This window comes from Protopterus annectens, chromosome 3.part1 (assembly GCF_019279795.1).
Source record: "Protopterus annectens isolate FY-2018-M chromosome 3.part1, PAN1.0, whole genome shotgun sequence".
NCBI classification, from domain to species: domain Eukaryota; kingdom Metazoa; phylum Chordata; order Ceratodontiformes; family Protopteridae; genus Protopterus; species Protopterus annectens.
Window position 1 is genome coordinate 52,873,227 of NC_056732.1, and position 26,604 is coordinate 52,899,830.

At 44.6% G+C, this 26,604-nt stretch overlaps 1 protein-coding gene across 5 annotated transcripts in view; it reads left to right on the forward strand.

The window, feature by feature from the left end:
- The window catches only part of PPP4R1 (protein phosphatase 4 regulatory subunit 1), a 1,686,542-nt gene that overhangs the window by 1,405,031 nt on the left and 254,907 nt on the right, over positions 1–26,604 (forward strand). For all 5 annotated transcript variants that reach the window (XM_044066551.1, XM_044066553.1, XM_044066554.1 and 2 more), the window contains one exon: positions 18,055–18,155. In XM_044066551.1, the coding sequence (XP_043922486.1) occupies positions 18,055–18,155 (101 nt within the window). The remainder of the gene's footprint in view (positions 1–18,054; positions 18,156–26,604) is intronic.

The following is a 26,604-nucleotide window of genomic DNA, read 5'->3' on the forward strand; positions in this document are numbered from 1 at the left end:
GCATTTGTTTTGGACTTTTTTGCCTCTGGATTTCCAGTGCCACCTTTGTAGCCGTGGAGCAATTTATTTTACTGGCTTTTTATCCTTTCTGGCAGTTTCTATATTTATATACAGTGTTTCACACGTTCATAGTTAAGAAGTTCCATATATCTGACTGGGAAAATGATGCAAGATAGTGGTGTGGCCTGAATAGATATCGCAACTGAAAAGCACAGAGACACATTTTCTAGTATTTATGGGGGGGGGGAGCTGCAACCCCCCCCCCCTCAACACACACACACACCCTGCAAGTTATGTATACCAACTCCGAGATCGCACTACAGTGGAAACGAGGGTATATTTTCCCTTCCCTTACTGTAGTGCAATCTCAAATTAAGCTATCTGCTACCAGTGCAATGAAAATAATTTTCCACATCCTCATTATTGCCAGATGACTCCGAGTAATAGCGCTGGTGCAGGATCTGAGGTGTTGGAGTTGACTCTGACGCTGTCGGAGCAATCTCTTCCCGTCGGAGCCTCAGTGTTAAACAGCTCGGCTCCAACTCCCTCTTCGGGTACCCTGTGTTTAGGGAGGAGGGAGCATGTTCTTTCGGAGCCGTCAGATGTTCTTCTTGTTTCACTGTTGCAGTCATTACATTTGGGTAATCTGCTGCCAGGTCGCCCTCAGTTGGCCTGAATAACAAAGTCTTGGGTCCTGCATCAGTTGCTGTCTCCTCTTCCATGACGTCAGGTCGTCAGGGGGTATAAAACATGCAGCCGACGCCATTTTATTCGGTCTTTCTTGCCACGTGGTGCCCGAAGTGGAAGCAGTTTGCAAGTGCCGGTTGGCCGACTCCTGAAATTTTCCCATTCGAGTTTCAGAACCGAAGTCTTCAACTAAAGCCAAGTACCCCGTTGGAGAAACATTTTCTTGCTCCTTACCGATGTCAGTAAAAGTGAATAATTGCATTACTTGTGGGAAGCAAATACCTCATAAGGATTTTCACTTGTACTGTTTTCCTTGCCTAGGCCCAGATCATAACGTGCCTTGCTGTCAGTTTTGTGCTAGATTTAACCAACGCACTATTAAGCGTCTGTATATTTTTGCTTCTAAATATTTTGGATCCAGATTTAGTTACCCTGAAATGTCATCGTTTAGCAATCCGACTACCAGAGTTCACAACAAATGCAAAGAAAAAGAGAGAGACAGACCATCGAGGTCCAAAACCGACGACGAAACTTCTCCTAAGCCAGTCGCTGGTTCACCGGTACTCAGTGAGGTGCTTTCACAGCCCCTGATACCCGCTACGTTTGAGTCGCAGGCCTCTACCGAGACCCATGCGGAGTCCGGTATGCCACGAGATTCTCAGAGTATTGAACCCACGGATGTCTCTCCCTTGGATTGGTCTGGAGCCACTGAGCAGTTACCGGCTTCTGAGGGTGTTTTCAGGCCTCAACATTTTTGTATAAAACCGACGCCAGCCACAAAAACAAGATCAAAAACATCTGTGTCTAAAAGGCCGACGCATGAGCCACGTGCTCAGGGCCCTATGCCTAAAAAACAGATGATCAAAATGGCTGAGGACTTAATTACCTTGATCAGGGGCTCCCAACCCCCCCCCCCCCCTGCTAAGAGGCCTAGGCAAGGCACTGATTATGAATCTTCAGATCAGGTTTCCATTTCTTCTGACTCCTCTTCTGATCAGGGATTTTCTGTTCCATCCTATGAGGATTCTGATGCAGAAGAATCCATACCATCTGCATCTCCTCCTGAGGATTATTCTTTTGGAGAAACCTTTCTTACTTTAAGGGAACATTTTCACTGGGAGAGTCAGGATTTCTCTGAATCAAAAAAGAGACTTGGGGATTTCCTTCTTCTTCCTCAGCATAGGCCTTTGGCAGTACCTCCTGTTTTAGAATTTGTTGATTGTGTTTTCGGAATCAAGCATGGCTCCTGATTCCCTACATCCGGCTCCTAGTACGCCAGACAGATATTACAGGGTTCCTGATGCTCACAAATTTCTATTCAAAAATCCTGCTGCTGATCCTGAGACTATCTCACAGGGTCCCTAAGGTGTAAAGGCCTCTACAGCCAAAAATCCTACGCCCTCTGATAGAGATTCCAGGTCACTGGATAGATGGGGAAAAGAAGTTTATACGTCTGCAACCTTGGCAATTAGGGCCTTAAACTGCCAGTTTCATATGCTTAAATATCAACAGCATGTTATGGGCTTATTGAAACAGAAAATGATGTTGATTTCTGATTGTGTGGAAAATAAAGAATTACAGGAATTATTGCATTCAGCAGAACAGGTTGGAAAGCATACTTTGCAATGTGGTTTGGATTCCTTGGACGCCTCTTGCAGGGCTGCAGTTACTGGATCTGTGATTAGAAGGCATGCCTGGCTCAAGGAGCAAAATCTGCCTGATCATGTTAAAGCTAAATTGTTGGATGCACCCTTGCAGCATGGTACTCTGTTTGGTAATAAGGCAGAAGAGGTTTTAAGAAAATGGAAGACAAAGCTAAATCTATGCAAACTGTAAAAGATTTCTTACAAGTGCAGCCACCCAGGTTCAGTAGGCACTTGCCTACTAAAAATTGGTTCTTTTTCTGTGTCCAACAGAGCCTCGCAAGGCAAATCCAGGCAATCAAAAGGCTCTAGATACCAATCACAGGGTTCTTACAGGTCAAAGCAATGGGGTGCCTCCACCTCCAAATCTGGAGGAAACAAAGTGCAACCCTACAGTAAGCAGTTTCAATGACTTCCCTCTACCTTCACCAATCACTTATCTTTTGGCAGCCCCCTTGGGGGGGAAATTAGCACGTCATGCTCAAAATTGGCAGTTAATAACCCAGGACAAGTGGGTATTAAACATAGTATCCCAGGGGTACAGATTTCATTTCTATACTTTGCCAATTCCAAACGGTTGGCCAGATCTGCCACAAAATCAATGGGCAGAGGCTCAGAAACAAGTTGCATCCCTCATGGATTTGGAGGCAATTCAACCAGTATCAGAACAGGAAAAAGGACAAGGTTTTTATTCAAGACTTTTCCTGGTATCCAGAAAAGACAATTCATGACATCCAATACTGGACTTATCGATTTTGAACACGTTCCTGGACATTGCAAAATTCAAAATGCTGACTTTACAACAGCTACTGCCTATGCTAGGCAGGAATGCTTGGTTAGTAACTCTCGACTTAAAAGAGGCATACCTGCATATCCCAATAAGGGAATCATGCAGAAGATTCCTCTGCTTCAAAGCAGGTTTTTTGCATTACCAATTCTCTGCACTGCCCTTTGGCTTATCTACTGCGCCCAGGGTCTTTACAAAGTGCCTGGCACCAGTAATTGCATTCTGCAGACAAAGAAGCATACAAATGTATCCTTATCTGGACGACTGTCTCATTCAAGCAGAGGACAAGGACACTCTTCAACATCTGACATTTGTAAAAAGGCTTCTAACATGTCTAGGGTACACCATAAACGAAAAGAAATCACAACTGGTACCCTCTCAAATAATTACATTCCTGAGTGCAAGCTTGAATACAACTGCCCAGATAGCTTACCTTACACCAGACAAACAAAGGCAACTGACAACATACTTCAAACAAATGGTAACAAAAACCCCGTTATCTGCAAGACAAATTCTGCAGGCTTTGGGGTACATGGCATCCTGCATTGCGAGACTGCATATGAGGGAACTTCAATGGTACCTAAAAAGTTTATGGAGTTAACATTGTTACAGTCTGGAACAATGATTCCCTGACTACAACAGGAGTTTCATTGGTGGGCAGAGACATGTCACCAAAACAAGGGACTGTCATTCACTCTACCCCCTGCCACCCAAACCCTAACTACAGACGCATCAGACTATGCTTGGGGGGCCCACCTGGCGGGAGATGCATTCAGGGCAAATGGAGCCCAAAGCAAATGCATCTGCATAGCAACCAGAAGGAGGTGTTAGCTGTTCAGAATGCTCTAACAGCCTTCAAGGACTTACTTCATCCAGGACAACTACTGATAAAGACGGACAACACCACTGTTATGTGGTACATAAACAAGCAGGGGGTGCACCCTTTGCAGACTAGCCATGGAATTGTGGAACACAGCTTTGACTTACCAAATACATATTCAGGCTCAATTCCTGCCAGGAAAGCAAAATACTCTTGGCAGACGACCTAAGCAGAAACCTTATGGACCCGCATGAGTGGAAACTGGATCCACAAATCTTCAGCATGTGAACACAGAAGTGGGGGAGCCCAGACATAGATCTATTTGCCTCTCCTCAAAATCATCAACTGGACAAATTCTGCACAAGGACTTATCACAGACAAGCATGGAAAGTGGATGCCCTATCCTTCAGTTGGAAAAACCTATCAGTCTATGCCTTCCCCTCTGCCTCTTCTCTCCAAGGTCTTACTAAAGGTCAGACAGGAAAAAACAAAGATTATCCTAATTGCTCCGGATGGCCTCGCCAGCACTGGTACCCAATTCTAAGGAATATGTCTCAACTCCCTCCTTGGTACTTGCCTCAAATACCTCATCTCCTGTCTCAGCAGAACAATCAAATTCTGCACACACAGCTCCAAACTCTGAACCTTGCAGCATGGCTGATCATTTAACTATTCAAATGACACCTCTCCGTAAATCTGTGATGGACGTCATTTTGGAAGCCATAAGGCCTAATACTAGAAAATCTTATGCTGATACATGGAAGAGATTCTGTGCTTGGAACCAACCACAAGGAACAGACACAGCAAGGCCCAAAATTCCTCAGATTTTACAATACTTGACTGAGATGCTTGACAAGGGCCTATCTTCTTCAATAAAAATCCATGCCTCTGCCATCTCAGCTCATTGCAGCACAGAGCCTCCCCTCTTTTCTCATCCTCTGCTTAAACAGTATCTTAGAGGGGCCAAAAATTTAAGGCCTCCCAGAAGATCACCAACTCCTGCATGGGACCTCTATTTTGTGCTGGAAAAACTCACCCTGCCTCCTTTTGAACCAGCAGCTACTGCGGATACAAAATTTTTATCTTGGAAAACATCTTTCCTCTTGGCAATCACTTCAGCAAGAAGGGTTTCAGAACTACAGGCTCTCATACCCGGACAGGGTGTCCCTCAGGACCAGTCCTTCTTTTATGCCTAAGGTGGTATCCAGTGTGGCTCTTAACCAAACAGTCCACCCGCCAACATTTTACCTAAATCCGCAGAACAAGGAGGAGCGGATTCTGCATTCATTGGACGTACACAGACAACTAAGATTCTACTTAAACAGGACCAAATCTCTAAGAATGTCTGAGCAACTACTGGTGGCATTTGCTGCAGGATCAGAGGAGAAGGCTATATCAAAGCATACTATTTCTAAGTGGATAAGTCACTGCATTCGTTTCTGCTACCTGCACCATGGTAAACCTGTGCCCAAGGGGATCATGTCGCATTCCACCAGGGCTGCCTCTACCTCAGCAGTTTTTCTCAGAGGAGTTCCAACCAAAGACATTCTAGAAGCTGCTACTTGGAGCTCTGTTCATACCTTCACAAAGCATTATCATTTGCCCCCCTTCTCCAAATCCAGGGCAGGCTTCGCCACTGCAGTTCTGCAGGGCCTTATAGCCGCTCCTAACGCTATTTAGTACCATCCTCCCATCCATAGTTTTGGGATTCTACCCAAATGTAATGGCTGCAGCAGTGAAACACGAAGAACATAGTACAGTTGTGTACACTTAACATAAATGTAGATGTTTGAGTGTATTCACTGTTGCAGTCCGGGTTACCCACCCACCATCCCCCTTTTTCTATAACTTCTCTTTCCTTCACTGTATTCTAAAGCCTTTGTGGTGTATTTGCTTTTAGATGAAGGTAAAGTTTATGTTGCTAAAACTGCATTTACTTATATTTCTGTTTATTTATACATACATACATATATATTTATTTTTATTTATTTATTTTTTGCTCCCCATTTGGGGGGCACCTGACATCTGGGGCAAGAAAAACTCAAAATGGCGTCGGCTGCATGTTTTATACCCCTGATGACCTGATGTCATGGAAGAGGAGACAACAACCGACGCAGGACCCAAGACTTTGTTATTCATGCCGACTGAGGGCAACCTGCCAGCAGATTACCCAAATGTAATGACTGCAACAGTGAATACACTCGAACATCTACATTTATGGTAAGTGTACACAACTGTACTTTTCCTTCTCTCCTAGGAATTCAGCATTTGTGGTAGTGGAGAGCTTTCTCTATCCTTAGCGCTTGAGCTTCTTCACCTTTGGCTCTAACCACCTTAGCCCATTTGTCTCTGTGTCTTGAGTCTCAATTGTCCTTACCACAGGGGACAGCCAGCCCAAGTTAGTAACCAGGATACCCACCAGAGTATACTTATTTCTTATGAATGTTCTCTGGACCATCCTATCCCACTGAAGAAAAGGTGCAAAAGGAGGCACTCTCCTCAAGAGCCAATCACTGAAGATACAACTTTGAAGGGGAGGGGCTCCCCAGGATCACTACCTGATGAGGTCTCATTTGGAGACAGTTTGGAACTCCTAAAGCAGAGGGGTGGCTGGTCTTCCAGCATCCCTTCCTGAGAGGGGTCTGTATTCCCAGAGGCTATTGGTGTTCTCCTGTCTACCTCCTGGGCGACTCCACCTGCTGATGAACCCATTGATTTGGTCTCTCAGTGGGCGTGGAAGGAGCCTGATATTGTTGAACCAGTACCCAAGAGATCAGACAAGATCCTGGTACCACCTAAGCACAGAATCTGTTGGACTAAAGGAGTACCGGTTAATGCCATGGTCATACCAGCAGCCACCAAGAAGGAACTAGCAGACCAGAGTTCTGCTGTGCATTCTCCCAACAGGGAGTCTTGGGCATTGGACAGATTTGGGAAGAATATTTTTGCTTTAGTGAACTTGGTCTTTGATTAACTATCTGGCACACTTCACAAGACAAAACACAAACGGCCAGCATATATAGTCCAACGCTTTATTTTGCAAGAACCAGGAACATAAAAATGTCCCAAGCAAAACTCCAACCCTCAGACCGGTTTCGGCAATATGCCTTCTTCAGTGAGTAAAAAACATGCCCAAACCTGAGCATCATGGGACATTTTTATGTTCCTGGTTCTTGCAAACTAAAGCGTTGGACTATATATGCTGGCAGTTTGTGTTTTTTCTACTAATGGTTTGTACGTGCGAGGCGTGGTGCTTTTCTACACTTCACAAGACTCCAGAGGGATTTATAGTTTCGTAGATTAGTACTAGGCTAACTGCCCTTGTGGGCCTTTTTAAGCCTAGCCAATTACGCCATGTAAGAATCCAACCCTGCATCTTGCGTCTGTAAGGTAAACACCTTATCCATTACACCAACCTCCCAACCCCTGATTTGATTAAAGAACATGTCAAATCCCTCTCTTGATACCCTCTGAGGTAGACAGCACTATTGCCTATCAGTTGGCTACCCTTCAGTCTATTTCCAATTCATCCATGAGTCTCAGCTGTCATGCTGTAGAAGGTGCATCACGGGCGGTGGGTTCAGGAATTCCCCTCAGGAGGCATGCCTGGATGTGCTTGTGCGACTTTGCAGAACCCTTCAGAGCTTCCTTTGTCATCGCTTCCTTTGATGGAAGTTCCCTATTTAACCCCAAAGTGAAAGACAAGCTCCAGGTATGAGCAGGAAGATAAAGCCTTGTCTGCTGTGGGCATATGTTTTTCGACCCCTTATTGAACCTTTTCTTGGAGTCAATGAGGGGGTCAAAATCCCAGAGTCCCTTCCAAGATCCAAGTGGAGCTAGTTCCCCCAGAGGCGGGGGGGGGGGTCTAATGGAAGAAGCCACCCTCACGGCAGATGGGGGTCTGCAAAACTGAGGATAGAGAGATTCCTTCTGATGGATCCTCCTGAAAGGAGGCCCGACTGTCCATCTCTGGAGGCAGTCAGGGGGTGTTTGTCCCTGCACTAGAGACCCTGGTTTAAAATTACAAAATATTCCTGGGTACAGAGGATAATATCCATTGGTTATATCATACGATTTTTCCCATCCACCACCTCTGGTTTCCTGAGAAAATCCCCAATGTTCCACCCAGTCAGAGGGAGGCAGCAACACTAGAAATAGACAAGCTGCTAGAAAAAGTCATCCAAAAGGTCCCCCCTAGACCACAGAGAGTCCGTAACTTACTCAAGGTTTTTTTTTTAGTGTCAGAGAAAAGTGACTGTAGACCAATTTTGGATCTGAATAATCTAAGTTAGTGGGTTCAATGTACAAAGTTTCCGATGGTCATGGTTCAGTTCATTCTGCCTTTTCTGCACCAGGATGATTGGATATGCGCACTATGTCTTCAGTATGTGTACTATCCTATCATAATGAACAGACACTTCAGGAGATATCTGCAGTTCCGGCTGGGAGCCAGTTATTACCAATTCAGAGCTCTGTCCTTTGGTCTCGCCACAGCCCACAAAGTGCTCACCAAGTGTATGGCAGTAGTGACAGCTCACTTGAGGTTGGAAGGATTCAGAGTGTTTTCGTATTTTGACGACTGGCTCATCAACGTTCTGACCAGGCATCAACTGATAAAAAGCCTGTGCTTATGTACTCCAGATATGCTCCCATCTGGATATTTCAATCGGTCACAACAAATCTCATCTGGATCCAACTCAGACATTGGAATTCATTGGTACTTCTTTCAACACGGTCACACAAACAGCATCTCTCTCTTTGGCAAGAGTTCAGACTGTTCAGTTCCAGGTCAGGAAAATCATCAAAAACTCCTCTCTCTCTCTCTCTCTCTCAGCCCAATTAATTCTTCAAGCTTTAGGGTCTATGACAGCGGCAGTCATCCTAGTACCATTGTCAAGGTGGTATATGCGAGTGCTTCAGTGGACATTAGCTACTCAGTGCTGCATTTTTTACCACCCTCTGTCCTGTCAGATAAAGATATCTCAAGCTTGCAAAAAATATCTCCTATGGTGGATTCAGTGAACCAAATCTTTACTCCGTGTCGAGAAGCTTCAAGAGTGTGGCAATGGGCAATGTCATCCGATTGATTTCTGATCGCAACATGCATTCCAGGGAAGTCCAACGTGATTGCAGACAAGTTAAGCAGGTCTGTTCTAATGCTTTACTAGTGGTCCCTCAACATGAAGGTGGCAGAGAGAATTTTCCATCGATGGGGACAACCGTGCTGCAACCTTTTTGCATCCACCCTCAACAAGTGCAGCAGGTTATTTGCCCTCATTCCCCAACTGACGTAGTCACCGAGAGATGCTCTGCTTCACGAGTGGCCCGCCAGTCTTATTTACACCTATTCCCCAAATTTCTGTAGAAAGCATCTTGATTGAAGAGCACAGTAATCCTCATTGCTGCTCATTGGTCTCATCAGATTTGGTTTCCCTTTCTTTGGCCTCATTTTTGCTCTCCTTGGATCCTGGATCCAACTTCAGTGCTTCTGTTTCAACCAACAGATTCTATTCATCCAGACATTCTGGGCCTAAAATTGACTGCATTTTTTCTCCAGTTCCTTTGATTGCTAGACAGCCCAGGCTCTCTTCTCCTGGTCCATCATTCTTTTGTCATCTTACATAGTTTCCACCAGAAAACTTTACAAAAGCAAATGGAAGACTTGTAATTTGGGCACACCAAAATCAAGACCACTTTCTACTCCTCTCTCTAAAGTTCTGGAATTTTTAGCATCAGTCTTCAATGAAGGCGCTAGCTCTTCTACAGGTTATGTGTAATTAATTGCCATCTCCAGCTTGTATGTTGGAATAAAAAAATCATCTCTAGCATCTTACAGACTTTGTAGAGCCTTTCTAAGAGGAACCTTTCTCCTTAGACGACCTATTAAAGAAGCTGCTCCACCTTGGGATTTAAGTATAGTCTTGCGAGCTCTTAAATCTATCTCCAGTTGAACCTTCAGGGAAGTTTTCCAAGTTATCTTTTTAGCAATTAACTGTACCAGAAGGGTTTCTGAATTGCAGGCCTTGTCTTCTAAGTTCCCTTACTTTATTTTCCATAAGACAGATTGTCCTTAAGAACCAAGCCTTCATTTCTTCCTAAGGTGGTGTCAGAATCTAATATGAATCATACTCTCAAGTTACCTGTCTTCTTTCCAAATTTTCAACTAAAGCAAGAGTATATGTTACACCTATTGGACGTTTACAGTTATATTTTTACTTACATAGAACAAAAGATCATAGAGAAACAGAACTGTTTGTATCTTTTCAGATTCAAAATTGGGTAAGTCACTTTCTAAATTAGCATTATCTAAATGGTTGGCTCATTGATTGGATTACCTTTGTTTATACTAAATTGGGCATTTCACTTGTCAAATCACCAAATGCACATTCCACAAGATCGCTGGCTACATCCTCAGCTGTTTTGTCTCCATCTTTTCTAGGTGATACTTGTGCAACCGCAACTTGGGCCAGTCCTCATACTTTTATTGCTCATTACATGTCTGGTCTCTAGGAGAAGAGCAGCTTTTGGTTCAACGGTACCCAGGAATGTCCTTTCTCAGAGTCCTCTCAGGATTTAGGTAGCTGGGGACCCTGTCCCAACAGTTGAGGAATGAATGAAAATAGACAATGTCAGATAATGTGAAGTTATATACTCACCAAAAGTTCCATCTGTGATGTCCATTTTCATTCTTCCCCCACTACCCTCCCACCAATCCCCTCCTAGTCGTCCTTTTTGAAGGATCAAAGATGCTGAAGGAACCTTTTTCCTTTTCTTGACTCTCAGCTTTTGCTGGTTATCTTAATATTTGTATTTCTTTTTAGTGTTCTATGGATGTAAAAGGCAGCAAACAAGATCTGAGGTAAGTTAGGGACTAGGGCATTATGGGAAAGGGAGGAGCTCAACAGCTTTCAGTGATCCACGAGCTAGTTGAGGCAGCCAAGTTGCATCCAAGGATCAGATCCGAACCCAAGTGTTGAGGAAGAATGAAAACTGGCAACATGGATGGAATGTTATGGTGAGTACATTACTTCCTTTTTCAGAATTTATCAGTTTTGAAACGGACAAAATTAAATGTCTTGGAAGCTGCCAGCATCAACTAGAACTGAGCATTTTTTTTTCACTGTTTTTGATGTTTCGTGACTGTTACGATTTTTTTTTTTTTGCTTTGTTAGACTTTAAGCTGCAGTAATATAAAAGAATGGTATGGAGTCATTTGCTGAAATTCATTTTATAGTGGCAGAATAAATATCCTGTAGAATTTGTTTGGATTTGTGGCTAATCTGATTTAAAGAAGATGCTGGTATAGGGCAAGACAGACAAATTACAAACTGTACTGAAATGAATTCTGGTCCTTTACAACTTATTGTAGCTTACTTTATCAAAGAATTGCTAAGCCATCAGGTTTACAATGTGTTTTATTGTATTTGAAGTCAGCTGCTAGTCATGTGCTGCATTTGTTCTCGGGGGCAGGGAGTGAGATTTCAGCAACTAGCAACAGAGGTGAATCATAAAAAGATTTTGAAAGTTATTTATATACATTTCTTAATAGCCACATGGGAGATTTGTGATCTGAAGTCGTTAACTTCATTTTATCTGCAACCTGTCGGTATTCGGATCCATATTGGATCCGAGCCAGTTCTAGCATCTGCTCCAAGCTCTGAACTCCTCCCCTACCCATAATGCACTACCATCTCCTACCTTCCCCCAGATCTCATTTGCTACGCCAGTAATGGTCTCCTTCGTTCTGAGCTCAGGGATAGTAAGTTTTATTAATACTTAGTCTCTTTGTGTGTCTGAGTTGATTTCCCTTCCTCCCCTTTAGTACATCGCTTGTTCATCAGTCAAAAAAAAGAAAAAAGTTTTTAAACTCGGTAGAGTAGTTGTTAGGTCTGCCCTTCCCCTACCTGTGTTTGTGTGTGGTGTTTTTTAGTAGGTAGTGTTTTTTTGGTACAGGACCATGGCTGATCAGCCAAAATCTGTGTTCAAGAAATGCACAGTGTGTGGCCATAAGCTCTACCCGGCTGATGGTCACACTCTGTGTGTTATTTGCTTGGGAGTAGCACATTTGTCCATACAGTGTGCTATCTGCACCGGGTTCAATCCTAGGGCCCTCAGGGATCGGAAGGCCAAATTAGTAGCTAAAGGCCTTCTCCCCTGCATCCATGCTGGAATCTGCTATGGCTTCGGGACCTAGTGCTCAACATCCCAACCAGACAGGGCCTCAAACTCCCCTCTTCTTCTGGTGCTGGGTCAAGTAAAGACAAATCTACAGTCAGCGTGGCTGACAAGGAAAAGGACAGAGAAAGGCGCAAAGAGGCTAGGGACAAGAGAAAGGACAGATCTCGCAAGAGATCCCTGGACAGGAAGCTCTTTCTTAGTCCCCCTTCTAAGGCCATGAGGCCAGTTTCTCTACGGCTCCGGTCTCCTCCTTTCTCACCGGAGCCGTTGGAACATTCGGATCTGAGGCTTTCCTCCCCATCATTGCGCAGACCAGCCAGATCCGAGTCGGTGGCCTCTTCGCGATCGACTCGGAGCTTATTGGACTTGAACATGGACAGGATGATGCAGAGATTTATTCAGACCCAAATACAGATGGGAGTCTTGCCAGGCCTCTCTCCCTCTTTAGGGGGGACCTCCATGCCCTTTTTCCACCCCATCTCTCCTTCCCCATCCGTGCTTCGGGGCTCTTGGATCCCAGGATTTCTGGAGCTGGTAGCTCAGTGCCGACGGTTCCTCCAACCTCAACTCTGGCTGTTACCTTGAGTTCCTCTGATCCTACTAGTTCAGATCTCGGAGCCGCAGACAGGGAGTCGGACCCGAGGGAATGGATTCTTCGGATCCATCCTTTTCGGATCCGACCCATTTCCTCAGACCTCAGGCTACCCTTGCTTCGGCTCCGGTCCCCACCTTCGGATCAGGGGAGGGCATCTTCCTTGCTGGGTGCCAAGGAGGTCCGCTCTCCTTCGGTCTTCAAAGTGGTGGAGAGGGTTCTCTCCCAGGGATTGATACCCCAGCCCATCCCCTTGGATTCCACCCAGACACCCCTGGATTTGGCAACGACTCCCTTCATCCTGTCTCAGGGACAGCCCATGCCAGAGGATCCCCAGGTTATTTTCCCTGAGGAACCCCCTGCGGCTCACTAATCCTCTTCTGAGAGTCCCACTGAAGAGGGTCGCCGTAAGCGCAAGTGCAAAAGGAGGCACTTGGACTCCCCCGAGTCCCTCACTACGGACACTGACTTAGATGAAGGAGAAGGTTCCCCCAGTTCACCTCCCAAAGATGTCTCCTTCGGAGAAATAATGGAATCCTCCGCCAGAGGGGAGTTTGGTCAGCCCCAAAACCTTCTGGGGATGAGTCAGTGTTCACGGAGGCCTTTGGCACGGGGGCCTTCTATTTCCTGGGTGTCCCCGCCAGCAGACCCCTTGGTGGACCTTAACACCACGTGGGCATGGAAGGAGTCTGACACCGTAGAGCCCATTCCCAAACGCCCTGACAGAATTTTATCTCCCCCCTTCCGACAGACAGCCTTGGTCAAAAGGAGCCCCAGTTGATGCTATGTTGGTCGCAGCAGCCACCAAGAAGGAACTAGCACAGGAGAGTTCCTCAGTCCACCCTCCAGATAAGGAGTCCAGGTCGATGGATAGGTTTGGGAAGGGCGTCTATTTGTCAGCGACCTTTTAAATCCATGCGCTGAACTATTTGGCACATGTGATCCGGCTTCAGCGATACCTTGCATCGGAATTCGCTGAGCCGCCCCCCCCCCCCCCCAGAGTCTTTATCGCTGCAGGACAAACAGTTCTCTGCGAAAATGTCTACTCTGAAGTCCGTCTCAAACACGTCTATGCGTCTCCTTTCCCATGCCATGGAAGGAGCAGCTAGGGTGGCTGTGACAGGCATAGTCTTGAGGCATCATGCCTGGCTCAGGTTGTGTCAGTTCACGGACCCTTTCAAGGTGTGTTTTATTAACACTCCATATGACTGTTCTTCCCTTTTTGGGAAGACAGTACATGACACACTTGTCCAGAGCGAAAAGGACGGGAAGACTTTGTCTACCATCGGGATCTGCTTCTCTTACCCTCAGTGGTCCTTCTGTAGGAATCCGAGGGCAGAAGAAGAGGTGGTTCCGAAAATCTCCGTTTTCCCGGGATTCTCAGGACAACTATTCCCCCAGAGGCAGAGGGGGACAGGATCGACGCCGACCCAGAGGTAGAGGGTGGTCCCAGGAATTTTGGGTCTAGGGAACCTTTTTCCTGATGGGACCCGGTCAGCAGCCCTGAGGGGTTGCCCAGCTGTCCTACTCTGGAGGCAGTCGGGGGAAGAGTGTCCTTACACCCGGCGGCATGGGAGTCCATTACGACAGATCGCGGGGTGTTACAGATTATATCCAGAGGTTACACTATCCCATTTGTTGCCCCTGCAAATATTCCAAAACACCTCCCGGATGTTCCACCCCCTCGCAGGGAGGCCGCAGCTCTAGAAGTTTCAAAGCTGCTTCTCAAACGAGCCATCAAACAGGTTTCCTTGATCAGTCTGGATCAGACGTCTACTCAAGGTTCTTTTTAGTGCCAAAAGAGATGGGGGACCTCAGGCCCATTGTAGACCTGTCAATGTTGAAACTGTCTGTAGCCAAACAGAAATTCCGGATGGTCACCCTACAGTCCATTCTACCTTATCTCTGAGAGTGCGGCTGGATGTGCTCGTTAGACCTCCAGGATGCTTACTACCACATCAAGATCCACAGAAGCTCCAGGAGGTTTCTGCACTTCCGGCTGGGAGCCAGTCATTTTCAGTTCAGAGCCCTACCCTTCGGTCTCACCACAGTCCCCAGGGTGCTCACCAAGGTAATGGCAGTTGTAGCGGCTCACCTGAGGCTTCAGGATATTCAGGTGTTTCCTTACCTGGATGACTGGCTCTTCACTGCGCCCAACAAGCATCACCTTTATCTGGCCCGAGATTACTTCATTCGGTTGGCAGATCTACTGGGAATTACAGTCAATGTTCAGAAATCCCAATTGCAACCAGTACAAGTTCTAGACTTCATTGGGGCACGGCTAGACACTTTGCAGATGAAGGTATTCTTAACTCCAGACAGGATCTTACACCTCAGGTGCCACATAGCTCAGATAGTGAACTTCAAGTCTCCAAAGGCGAGTGAGGTTCTCCAGGCACTGGGCTCCATGGCTGCCTCCATATCGATTCACCCTTGTGTGCACCTTCAAATGCGGGTTCTTCAGTGGACTCTGGCTGTTCAATGTTCTTGGCTAGGCCTGCCCATGGAATTTCCGATCAGGGTCAGTCACGTCTGCAGGACGTCCCTTCTTTGATGGTTAAATTCACCGGAGATATTAGAAGAACGCCCCTTTGCGTCATCTCCAGTCCAAGCCACAGTGATCACAGACGCCTCCCAACTCAGGTGGGGGGGACACTGTTTGGGAAGGACAGTCCAAGGCATGTGGTCCCAGTCAGAGACCAAGTTGCACATAAATGTTCTAGAGATGAGGGCAGTGCTTTTAGCGTTGGAAGCCTTTCACACTGTCCTTCCTCTCGGATTGATTGCAATTCAGTCAGACATGTCTGTTGTCTGGTATATCAGTAATTAGGGGGGGAACCAGATCCTACCCCCTATGTCGCGTGGCCATGAGAGTGTGGGAATGGGCGATCTCCACCGGTCAGTTTGTGATAGCAACGCACATCCCAGGGCGCTCCACCATTTTAGCGGACAGATTGAGTCGGGCTATTCTGATGCCGTACGAGTGGTTTCTGAAACAGTCAGTAGCGGAGGAGATCTTCCTTGCATGGGGTCAGCCTTGCTGCGATCTCTAAGCATCTCTTTCCAACGCGAAGTTCAGCGAGTTCTTCGCTCCGATTCCCTCACCATGGGAAGTCCCCAGAGATGCTCTAGTCCATGCTTGGCCCACTGGACTTCTGTATGCATATCCACAATTGTCACTCATTCAGAAGTTTCTTCAGAAAGCTTGCCGACTGCGATGCAAAGTTATCCTCATTGTCCCATTCTGGCCTCGTCAGGTTTGGTTCACATTCCTTTGGTCTCATCTCTTAGCTCCTCCGTGGGTACTGGATCCCTGCCCAGCTCTAATCTCCCATCCGTCGGGTGCCCGTCAGCCCGACCTGGGCAGCATCAAGCTGACAGCTTGGTTGCTCCAGTTCATTGATTGCCAGGACTCCCAGTCAAATCCATTCTGGTGGCTTCTCTTAAAGATTCCACTAGGAAACTTTATCACAGTAAATGGAAGCGTTTTTCCATTTGGGCCTCACAGAGAAAACGAGATCCCTTTACAGCCCCTGTTCCAGCAGTGTTGGATTTCTTGTCTGGCATTTTTCAGCAAGGAGCTAGCTCCTCCACAGTGAAAGTACAATTGGCAGCCATTTCTAATTTTCATGTTGGTGGAGACAACATTGCCTTAGCCTCCTCTAGGCTATGTAAGGCTTTTCTTAAAGGCACTTTTCTGTTGCTTCCTCCTGTCAAGGATTCATTGTCTCCTTGGGACCTTACCTTTGTCTTACAAGCATCGGTGGCTCCTCCATTCGAACGTGCAGCTTCGGTGGATTTGAAATTTTTATCCTGGAAGACAGCTTTCCTAGTTGCCATTACATCTGCTAGGAGGGTTTCTGAGCTTCAAGCTCTGTCTGCCATGCCTCCTTATTTGGTCTTCTATAAGGATAGGGTCTCTCTCCGTGCTAATCCTTCCTTCTTACCCAAAGTGGCATCTGAAGCAAACATAAACCAGTCCATTAATCTGCCTGTTTTCTTCCCTAACTTCCAAAATAAAGGTGAATACAAACTTCATTTGTTAGATGTTCATAGACAACTTCGCTTCTATCTTCATAGAACAAAATCATTCTGCAAGACTGACCAGTTGTTTGTTTCCTTTTCCAAAGCTTTTCTGGGAAAAGGTATTTCTAAAGTTTCTTTGGCCAGATGGATCACTCTTTGCATTTTGCATGCCTACAAAGCAAAAGGTTTATCTCCTCCTGGTATTGTTAAAGCTCACTTGACCAGGTCCATGGCGACTTCTGCTGCTTTTTGGTCTAGGGTTCCTTTGGATGACATTTGTGCAGCAGCGACCTGGGCCAATTCACACACCTTCATTTCCCATTACAAATTAGATCTGATTTCTAGGGGTAGAGCATCCTTTGGCTCTGCGGTGCTCAGGAATATCTTTCCATAAGGGCCTCCCAGGATTGGAGTAGCTGGGGACTCTATCCCACAGGTTACAGATAAAATGAAGTTAACTACTTCAGATAAAGAAATTATGTACTCACCATAATGTTCCGTCTGAGTAGTTATACTTCATTTTTCTGCAGCCTTCCCTGCCTCCATCCCCCGGACCTTGTCCTATTTTTAGTTCATTGGGCTGAGTTGCTTATGTAATTAGATGCAGCAAACTCGATCTGAGGGAAGGTAGGAGATGGTAGTGCATTATTGGTAGGGGGAGGATCTCTGAGCTCGGAGCAGATGCTAGAAAAAAAGTTGCCGGCTCGGATCCAATACGGATCCGAATAACCACAGGTTGCAGAAAAATGAAGTGTAACTAATCAGATGGAACATTATGGTGAGTACATAACCTCTTTTTTTACAGATAAATGAATCTGAAAAAAATGTAAGAATATATATTTCCATTAAATGAGAATTCAACTAAAAGACTTGTCCATTTTTTTTTCAGCTTGTTGTAAGTTCAAACATTATTCAATTGCTTTAGGGATTTTCATGTACTGTGAAAGCGTGGCCCAGCACATAGCTGAAATGCATGGTCTACCATCGCACCTTTACAGTAACTGGAAACCCTCCTGCATCAGCTGCACTTCCATTACTACGTTTTACCATCTAAATGCCCTAGGTGGTATCATGAGCAAAACATACTTTAAATACAAATTTTAGTTGGTGGTAAGGTTTCTGGGAGAAAGTTTCTGAATAATAGGTATTAAATAGAAATGAAAATAAAAAAGAAGAAACAGAAGTATGTTTTGATTTGCTATAGATTTTCTAAATTTGCAAAATAAAATGCTCAGTGTAAGTAAACAGTAAAAATTTCATATTTCAGGGTATTTTATGGGCTTGACTCTTCAAAATTTATTTATGCATTTATTTTTTGCAGCTACTACATTTTGAGAAACGTCGGGAATACCTTTATCAGCTTCAAGAATTCTTGGTTACTGACAATAGTAGAAACTGGCGCTTCAGAGCAGAACTTGCACAGTATGTAACCTTACTTGTATATCCTGTTTGCAGTCATATGTTAATGAATGCATTAATGTTATATAGAAGCTTATCGTCTTGTAATGGGTTGTTACATCACAGCTTGCCAGACTTTTGTCAGAAGTGTGGGTTGTGTTTGGGCACAGTACCATAGGTAGTTTATTTTTCCTTTTCATAGCATGTTTTTGCCTCATTCTGTTCTGTAGTGTACTTAGTCTATTCTTTTTAGAAACAGTCACACTCAGCCAGTTTATTGCCCCGCAAAACATTTTTCCCACCAACTGGTGCTGCACGAAATGGTTAATAAATACCATCTGATGTTGTCTCCTTCATTCCTCCTCACAATAGGGTCTCCGATCCAGCTCGGCCATATTTCACAGACTTGGATCAGATTCTCAAGCTCCTCCTTCATACCCATAGTGCCCTTCATCTACGCAATTACCTCAGATCTCGTTTGCTGCTCCAAGTCAGATGCGGATTCCGTTCTCTCAAGCGTGGGTCGATCTTTTTTCTTAATTGCTTCCTCCCTCTCTTTTTGTGATAGTGCGCGTGCATTCTTCATACTTTTCTTACCTTAAACAAAAGTGTAAGTAGTCAGTTACTGAATCACTGTAAATTTCTTAGCTAGCAGAAGATTGTGGTTTGAGCTTACCTTTTAATTGTTAGAATTTTGATTCTATCTTCCTGTTCTCTCTCCAGTTGATTTTGGCATTTTTTTTTTCAGTATGGCTGATAAACCAGTTCCTGTCTTTAAACGCTGCACTTCTTGTGGGCATAAAGTCCCCATTCGGGATACCACAAGGAGTGTGTGCACTGCCTGGGAGCTGATCATTTAAAAGGCGATTGTTCCAGCTGCACTGCTTTAATCCTTGGTGGTTCAGCCGACAGATGGAACAGACTCGTTCTAAGATGTTCTTCTTCCTTCCTCAGCTGAGGCTCAGAACCCTTCTTTGGCTTCTTCCTCTTTTGCTTTTTCTAAGGAGTCAAAAAAAGAGGTCCTTCCTGCCTCCCTGAAGGACTCTGTCGAGCTTAAGAAGCCCAGGAAGTCTGCGGATTCCACTATCTCAGATCTGCTGAAGTTTGCTCCCCTATCAGCTCCTACAGCTTCCTCAGATCCAGGGAGATTATCACCATTTCTCCGACATCTTCATTGGCTCCAACTTCGGATCCTATCTTGTAGATCCTGGGACCCTGACAAAGTCCCCAGCTCTATCCTCCAGGTCAAAGCACTCCCAGCTCCCCTTATCTGTTTCATGCAGGTCCTCAAGAAGCTGGTCCGTGGCAGACAGACAGGTTGATGAGGAGGTTTCTCAAGGCTCAGATTCAGATGGGGGTGGTCTCTGCTCCATCCCTTGTCAGATCCATGAGCTACCCAGATCATCCTATCGGGATTCCTCCGATCTGGCCCCTGGCTTTGGAGACCAGGGATTCAGGACTGCTGTGCCTGTTGGACTCTGCGCTGAGGAAGCACCCTTCCTCGATACCAAGAATGGACTTGACTAGCTCCGTTCCGGCATTTTCAGAGCAGAGTGAGTGTCAGAGCCATGGCGTCTGTGCCGAGTCCGGGGGACTGAAATCGGCTTTGTCCTTCTTGGAGCCATCCCTTCCCTTAGGTGCTTCGGCACTCGATAGCTCGGGTATGATCTTTTCTGGAGGCCATGGATCTGGTGCAAGTCCTGCCTGCTTTTCCTCAGTAGCTTTGGCTCTGGGGAACTGGATAGGGCTTAACCTGGTCCTTCGACCTTTCAGGTAGTGGAAAGGGTCTTCTCCCAGGTTGGAGATTCGACTGTATAAGTTCCTCAGTCTGCCCCTGCACCTCCATTGGATCCAGGCCTTGCTCTGTCTTGTCCTGCTACGAGTCTTCCCATCCCAAGCAGCCTCCAAGGTTTCCCTGCTCCAGAGGCATCCCCTTCTTCTGATACTTCCCCAGAATACCCAGCTGAGGAAGTTCCTCAGAAGAGAATGTTTAAAAGGAGGCACATAAAATCCCCTTGGCGTCTTTAACCGAAAATACTAACTTCATTGAGGAGGAAGGCTCCCCCTGATCCCCCACCTGAAGACGTCTCCTTTGGAGACATATTGGAGATCCTAAAGCAGAAAGGTGGGTGGTATGCTCAGCCTCCTTCCTTGGAGACGTTCAGGACAAGCCCATCTATGTCCTGGATGATCCTCCCCCCCCTCTCGGCAGATGCCTTGGTGTATTTAATATCTTGCTGTGTATGGAAGGAACTAGATGCCATCGAGCCTGTACCCAAATGAACCTAGTGCCCTCTGCAGACGAGAAACACTGAAGTAGAGGCCCCGTAGTCGATGCTGTTGTGGTGGTGGCCAGCAAGAAAGAGCTGGCAGAAAAAACTGCCAATGTCCATCCACCGAACAAGGAGTCCAGAGCATTGGACAGAATTGAGAAGCACGTTTACTCCTCAGCAACTTTTGGGCTGAGGTAGTTAAACTATTTAAGTAATTTCACTCGTCTCCCGAGGGAACTGATTAAAGAACTTTTAGCTTCTTTCTGAGTCCATGCCTGTGGAGGAATTTAAGAAAGTTTCTCCTAAGCTGACCACTGTTTCATCTTTCGCCAACTCCTCGATGAGGTTAATCTCGCATACCACGTTGGGCACCTCGCGAGCAGCTGGTTCAGGACTTTCCCTAAGGAGGCATGCCTGGATGAGGCTGTGTAATTTTCTGGAGCCCTTTAAGGCGTCGTTTGTCAACACCCCTTATGATGGCTCCTCCCTTTTTGGACCGTCTGTTAAGAGACACTCTTACTTGCAGTGAAAAGGGTGGGAAGATCCTTTCTGCTGTTGGAATCAAGTTTTCCCCTTAGAGGTCCTTCTCCAGGAACCAGTGTGGGGAGGGGATAAGAAAATGTGGTTCCGCAAGTCCCAATGGGCCCTTCCTGGACCCTCATAGAGAAACCTTCTGTAGAGGCAGAGGAGGAGGGTTTGATGGTAGATGCTGCCCCAGAGGTAGAGGGGGTTCGCAGAACCAGGGCTTTAGGGAACCCCTCCCAAGAAGCCCTACCAGCACTTCTGAAGTGTTGCCTGACTGTTGTCTGGAGGGACAATTAACTTTCCACCCTGAAGCTTGGACCCATTTGACTCAAAACCATTGGGTGCTAAGCATGATATCCAGAGGTGGTTATATTTCCTTTTCCCTTCCACCTCCAAAATCCAAAAGCCTTCCCAAATTGCCACCCAGTCAATGGAAGCAGGCAGCACAGGAAATTCAACAGCTGTTGCAAAATAGATTCCTGCAGGAGGTCCCAACTGAACAGGCAGGTTTCAGAACCTGCTCCCGCTTTTTTAGTGCCACAAAAGACAATGGACTAAGACCAGTTCTGTATTTCAGCAAATTAAATGAATGCGTAAAGAAGGCGAGGTTCTGAATGGTTACGGTTCAGTCCATTCTGCCACTGTTACACAAGGATGACTGGATAGATCTCAAGGACACATACTTTCACATACAGATAGGCAGGCACTGCAGGAGATGTATGCGCTTCCGGCTGGAAGCCAATCACTACCAGTTCAGAGCACTGCCCTTTGGACACACCACAGCCCCCTGGGTGTTCACCAAATGCATGGCAGTGGTAGCCACTCACCTGTGGCTCAAGGAGATTCCAAGTGTTTCCATATTTAGACAATTGGATGCTAACCGCTCCCACGAAGCATCAACTAATCCAAGACAGGGACTACTTACTCCAGTTAGCACACTCCCTGGGCATCACTATAAACAGGAGCAAGAGTTCATAGATACACAGCTCAACACAAGGGGTCAGATAGCTTCTTTTCCTCTACACTGAATAACCATTCTGAGAAATCAGGTACAACAGCTGTTAATGTTACAAGCCCCCTCTGCTCGACTGATCCTGCAGGTCCTGGGGTCCATGTCTGCAGCCATCCTGTTAGTTCCCCTAGCCAGGTTCTATGCAGGTTCTACAGTGGACACTAGCCAGTCAGTGGTCCATTCTGTCTCAGCCCTTGTCCTTTTACATCAAACTGACTCCCATCTGCAGGCATCATGTCAGTTGGTGGATTCAGACAGACAGTGTTATTCTCGGCAGACTATTTGTGAGCAGTCCCCTTGATAGACACTGTGACCACAGCTGCTTCTCAGTTCAGGTGGGAGAGGCATTACAATGGGAAGATGGTCCAAGGCACATGGTCTCCTCACGAGACCCAGATGCATGTCAGTGTCCTAGAGATGAGAGCTGTCCTCCTATCATTGCAAGCCTTTTAGGACATTCTCCCTGTGGGAACTATTGCAGTACATACCAACAACATTTCAGTTGTCTGGTACATCAACAAGCAAGGAGGAACCTGTTCTTATCCCTGTGCAGGGAGGCCATGAGAGTGAGGAAGTGGGCGATATCTTCAGACTGCCTTCTAATTGCAACGCGGATCCTGGGGAAAACCAGTGATCTGGCGGACAGGCTCAGCAGATTGCTTCTGATTCCACGAGTGGTCCCTCAGTCAGTCAATAGTGAACATGATCTTCAACAGTTGGGGTTAACCATACTCTGACCTCTTTGCCTCTCCCCTTGACAACAAATGCAGTAAGTTTATCTCTCTGATCCCTCCTCCAGGGTAGTCCCCGAGGGAAGCTGTAGTTCACGATTGGCCCCTGGGTCTCCTGTATGCTTACCCTCCTCACCCACTCATCCCCAAATTTCTTCAGAAGGCAAGGAAGTTGGAGAGTTCAGTCATCCTCATTGCCTCTTTCTAGCATCACCAAGTGTGGTTCCCTTTCCTCTGATCTCATCTGAAGTATCCTCCTTGGATACCTAAGCCCACTCAGGACTTCCTTTATCATCCATCTAGGATACAACACCCAAATCTTCGAATCCCAGGTTTTTCCACTTCCAACTTTAGACAGTCCAGGCTTCATTTCCCAGTTTGAAAAATTATTTTGACATCACAAAAGACTTCCACTAAGAAAGTTTACAGTAGCAAGTGGAAAAGGTTTGTTGCGTGGGCCACTAACAGAAACATTGACCCCTTCTCCGCTCCTGTTTTCAGACATGTTACTGTTTCTCACTACTGTTTTCGACAAAGGTGCTATCTTTTCCATTGTTAAGTTGTATCATCAGTTTTTATTTTCCGCAAAAAATATTTTTCTTGATAGCATTTTATTTCTTCCATTATACACTTATTCTCCTATTTTTATTACTTTACCTAATTTCCACACAGCAAGTCAGACATGTTCCTTGTTCACATTCAGATTGTGTAAATCCTTCTTGAAGGGTATTTTCTTAAGACCCCCAGTAAGAGATCCTTCTCCTCCATGGGACCTTTTGCTAGTTCTGCAGGCATTGATACAGGGCCCCGTTGAACCTATGGCTAGTTGTGACATAATTTTTTTCCTGGAAAAGAGCTCTCCCGGTGGCCGTGACTTCTGTCAAGAGGATTTCTGAGCTTCAAGCTTTATTTTCTAGCCCTCCTTACATCTTGTTCCATAGAGATAGTGTCCTTGCTTACTAATCCATCCTTTATGCCTAAAGTAGCTACAGAAAGCAGTATCAATCAGTCTGTACAACTGCCAGTGTTCTTTCCCAATTTTTCTAACAAAGGGGGAGTGTGTTCTTCACCTTGTAGACATTCATAGACAGCTCTGTTTTTATTTACACAGAACGAAACAATATAGAAAGTCTGATCAGCTTTTTATAGCCTTCTCTTCGAATAGACTTGGACACATGGTATCACAAATTACCTTGCCAAAATGGATTTCACACTGTATTTCCTTCATTTATTCATCCAGAGGGTTGCACTTACCTAAACCTCCTAGGATTCATTCTACCAGAGCTATGGTTACTTTCTCAGCTTTCTATGCAAGAACTTCTGTTGATGACGTTTGTTTGGCAGCTTCATGGTCTAATAATCACATCTTTGTCTCATTACAAATTGGATGTTATTTCCAGGAGCAGGGCTTCCTTTGGCTCGATAGTGCTGTGGTATATCCTTCCATGGCCACCCCAGGTTCTTGTATCTTGGGGCTCTGAACTTATGAGGAGGAATGAAGGAGACAACATCAGATTAAAAAGTTATGTCTTACCATAACTTAGCATTTGTGTCGTCTTCCTTCATTCATCCTCAGTTTCCCACCCAGCCACCCCCCCGCCTTTCTTCTTGAGGAACCTGGATGATATCAGGACTCGTATGTCCTATGTCTGAGCCGCTTCTGATGATTTTTGATGTCTGAATGTGGCATGTCTGGATTTGTCAAACTTGATCTGAGGTAGTTGGGTGGATGAAGGGCATTGCAGGTAACAGCAGCTTCTGTTCTAGACTCTAGTAAAAACTCTACAAGAGCTGGTCTTTCACTTGGCACTCCCATAACCCTTCCTGTTGGCCTATACTCTGTCAGTCCCAGGTAGAGAAGACCCTCTCCCATCTCTGATCTGCAAGCCAAACTTTTGCTTGGCTTGTTTTATTTATTTAGTGGCATTTGTTTGCTGTGAAATTCCGATTGTGCAGTGCTCTTTTTCAGTGGAGGCCCACGGAGAAAAAGCTCCATTATACAGACATCATACACTATAATTTTCATTGTTTCATTTTTTTACATCAGTGTCACTGATGAGTAATAATTCTATTTTTCAGACATCCTTGACATCAGTTGCATCATTTACAGACAGTTGTGATTAAAAATAAGTTACACAGGTTGTATATGAATACATTTCTTTAAGATTCTTTAAGATAAGGAGAATGTTATCAATGTCAGTGGTACACAGCTAATACACTCTGCCTTTGGTGAAGAAGGATGTGGGCTCTATTCTGACACCAGGTAGATGGGTTGCTGACGTTACAGTGCAGCTTAAGGAGGATGCTACACTCCTGAGTGGGCTGTCCTTCAGATGAGATGTTAAACTGAGGCATTAATTATCAGATTGAGTCAGTGGTAGCTCTGATGGATTTTAAAAGTCCATGGCACCTATCAAAAAGAGAAGGTATCCTTTATATACAAAAAAGAATTCTTATTTACAACATAGTTCAATATTTGCAGATATATAGATATAGAAATATATTCACACAAATTCATATTTTTTCTTGCAATCATACTAAATTTTCATTCCTATTCAATTACCACTCCTTTTTCTATAACCACCATCCGATTTTACTTAATATTGTTGCTAAAATCCATTTGCCATTAAACAAAATTTCATTCATTCTTTCATTCCATGTAACCCATATGACGTAAAATAACATTGTTTTCTACCTTAACATATTTACTTCTGCTCTAATAAAAGTCCATATTTAATCATATCCATGTTTATTTTATCCACGTCTTTATCTTTGTAAAGATATTCTTTGTACAATTTTCCCATAACTTTTTTCTATTTTACATTTAAAAAACACATGCTCACTGGTTTCTTCTTGACAATGTAAACATAATCTATCACTTTTCTTTTTATATGGTATATATTTTTACTAGTAATTTCTCTATTACCAGTACCCACAAAAAATGTCAGGATTATACTTTTATTCCACCATTTGCTTCATATTTTTATAGCTGTAATTTTTTCATCTGTTAGATTTTCCTGTAGTTTTATATAGTAATATTTTATTGTTGCATTCTTATACCATACGATTCTTTTTCTGTATCATCAGTTTTTGTTTTCCACAAAAAATATTTTTCTTGATAGCATTTTTTCTTCCTTTATACACTTTCTCCTATTTTTTTTACTTTACCTAACATTTTTTACTTTACCTAACATCTATCATACTTTTTTTATACAATTTTAGTACTAATCTCTCATCTTTCATGTATCTACTTTAACACAAATTTAATGGAGCAGCATATACCACTTGGTTAATTAACTCTAAACTTCTTTCCTCTCTATTTACATACATAATTCCTCTTTTTACTGGGTGTAATGTAGAACGTCATATAAATGAAAAAAATATCTGCAATACTGTCTTTTCAGATACTGTTGGCAACATAAATACACTTGCTAATAAGTATGCTTTTTTCCCCCATCGGTACCAAATTTATCAAATAAGCCTTTTTATGAATAATTTATATGTTTTCCAGAAAAGATGGATTTGTCTTACTTCCAGTGTTTTTTTATTGAATTCTACTTGCATCTTTATTCCCAAATTGTATATGTAATGCAGACATTTAAATTGTAAAATATATACCCCCATCTTTACTATATAATCTGCACCTTTAAGTTTTGTTTAAAGCCATCCCAATTACCTCTTATCTCATTTGTGCAAATTATTACTAATACTTTTATCCCAAAAAAATTTTTTTTGCCCTTATGTCATCTGCATATGGTAACAGAACTGGAATTCTAAACCCTTCAGGTGTAATATACCCCGCCTCCTTTGTTTTGTAATTTATTTCACATACTATCACATTCATAACTAATTCAAAGACTATATAACTCATGGGGCATCCCTGTCTTACACCACTCTTCATATGTACCTCTTGGCTTAACCACCCATTTACA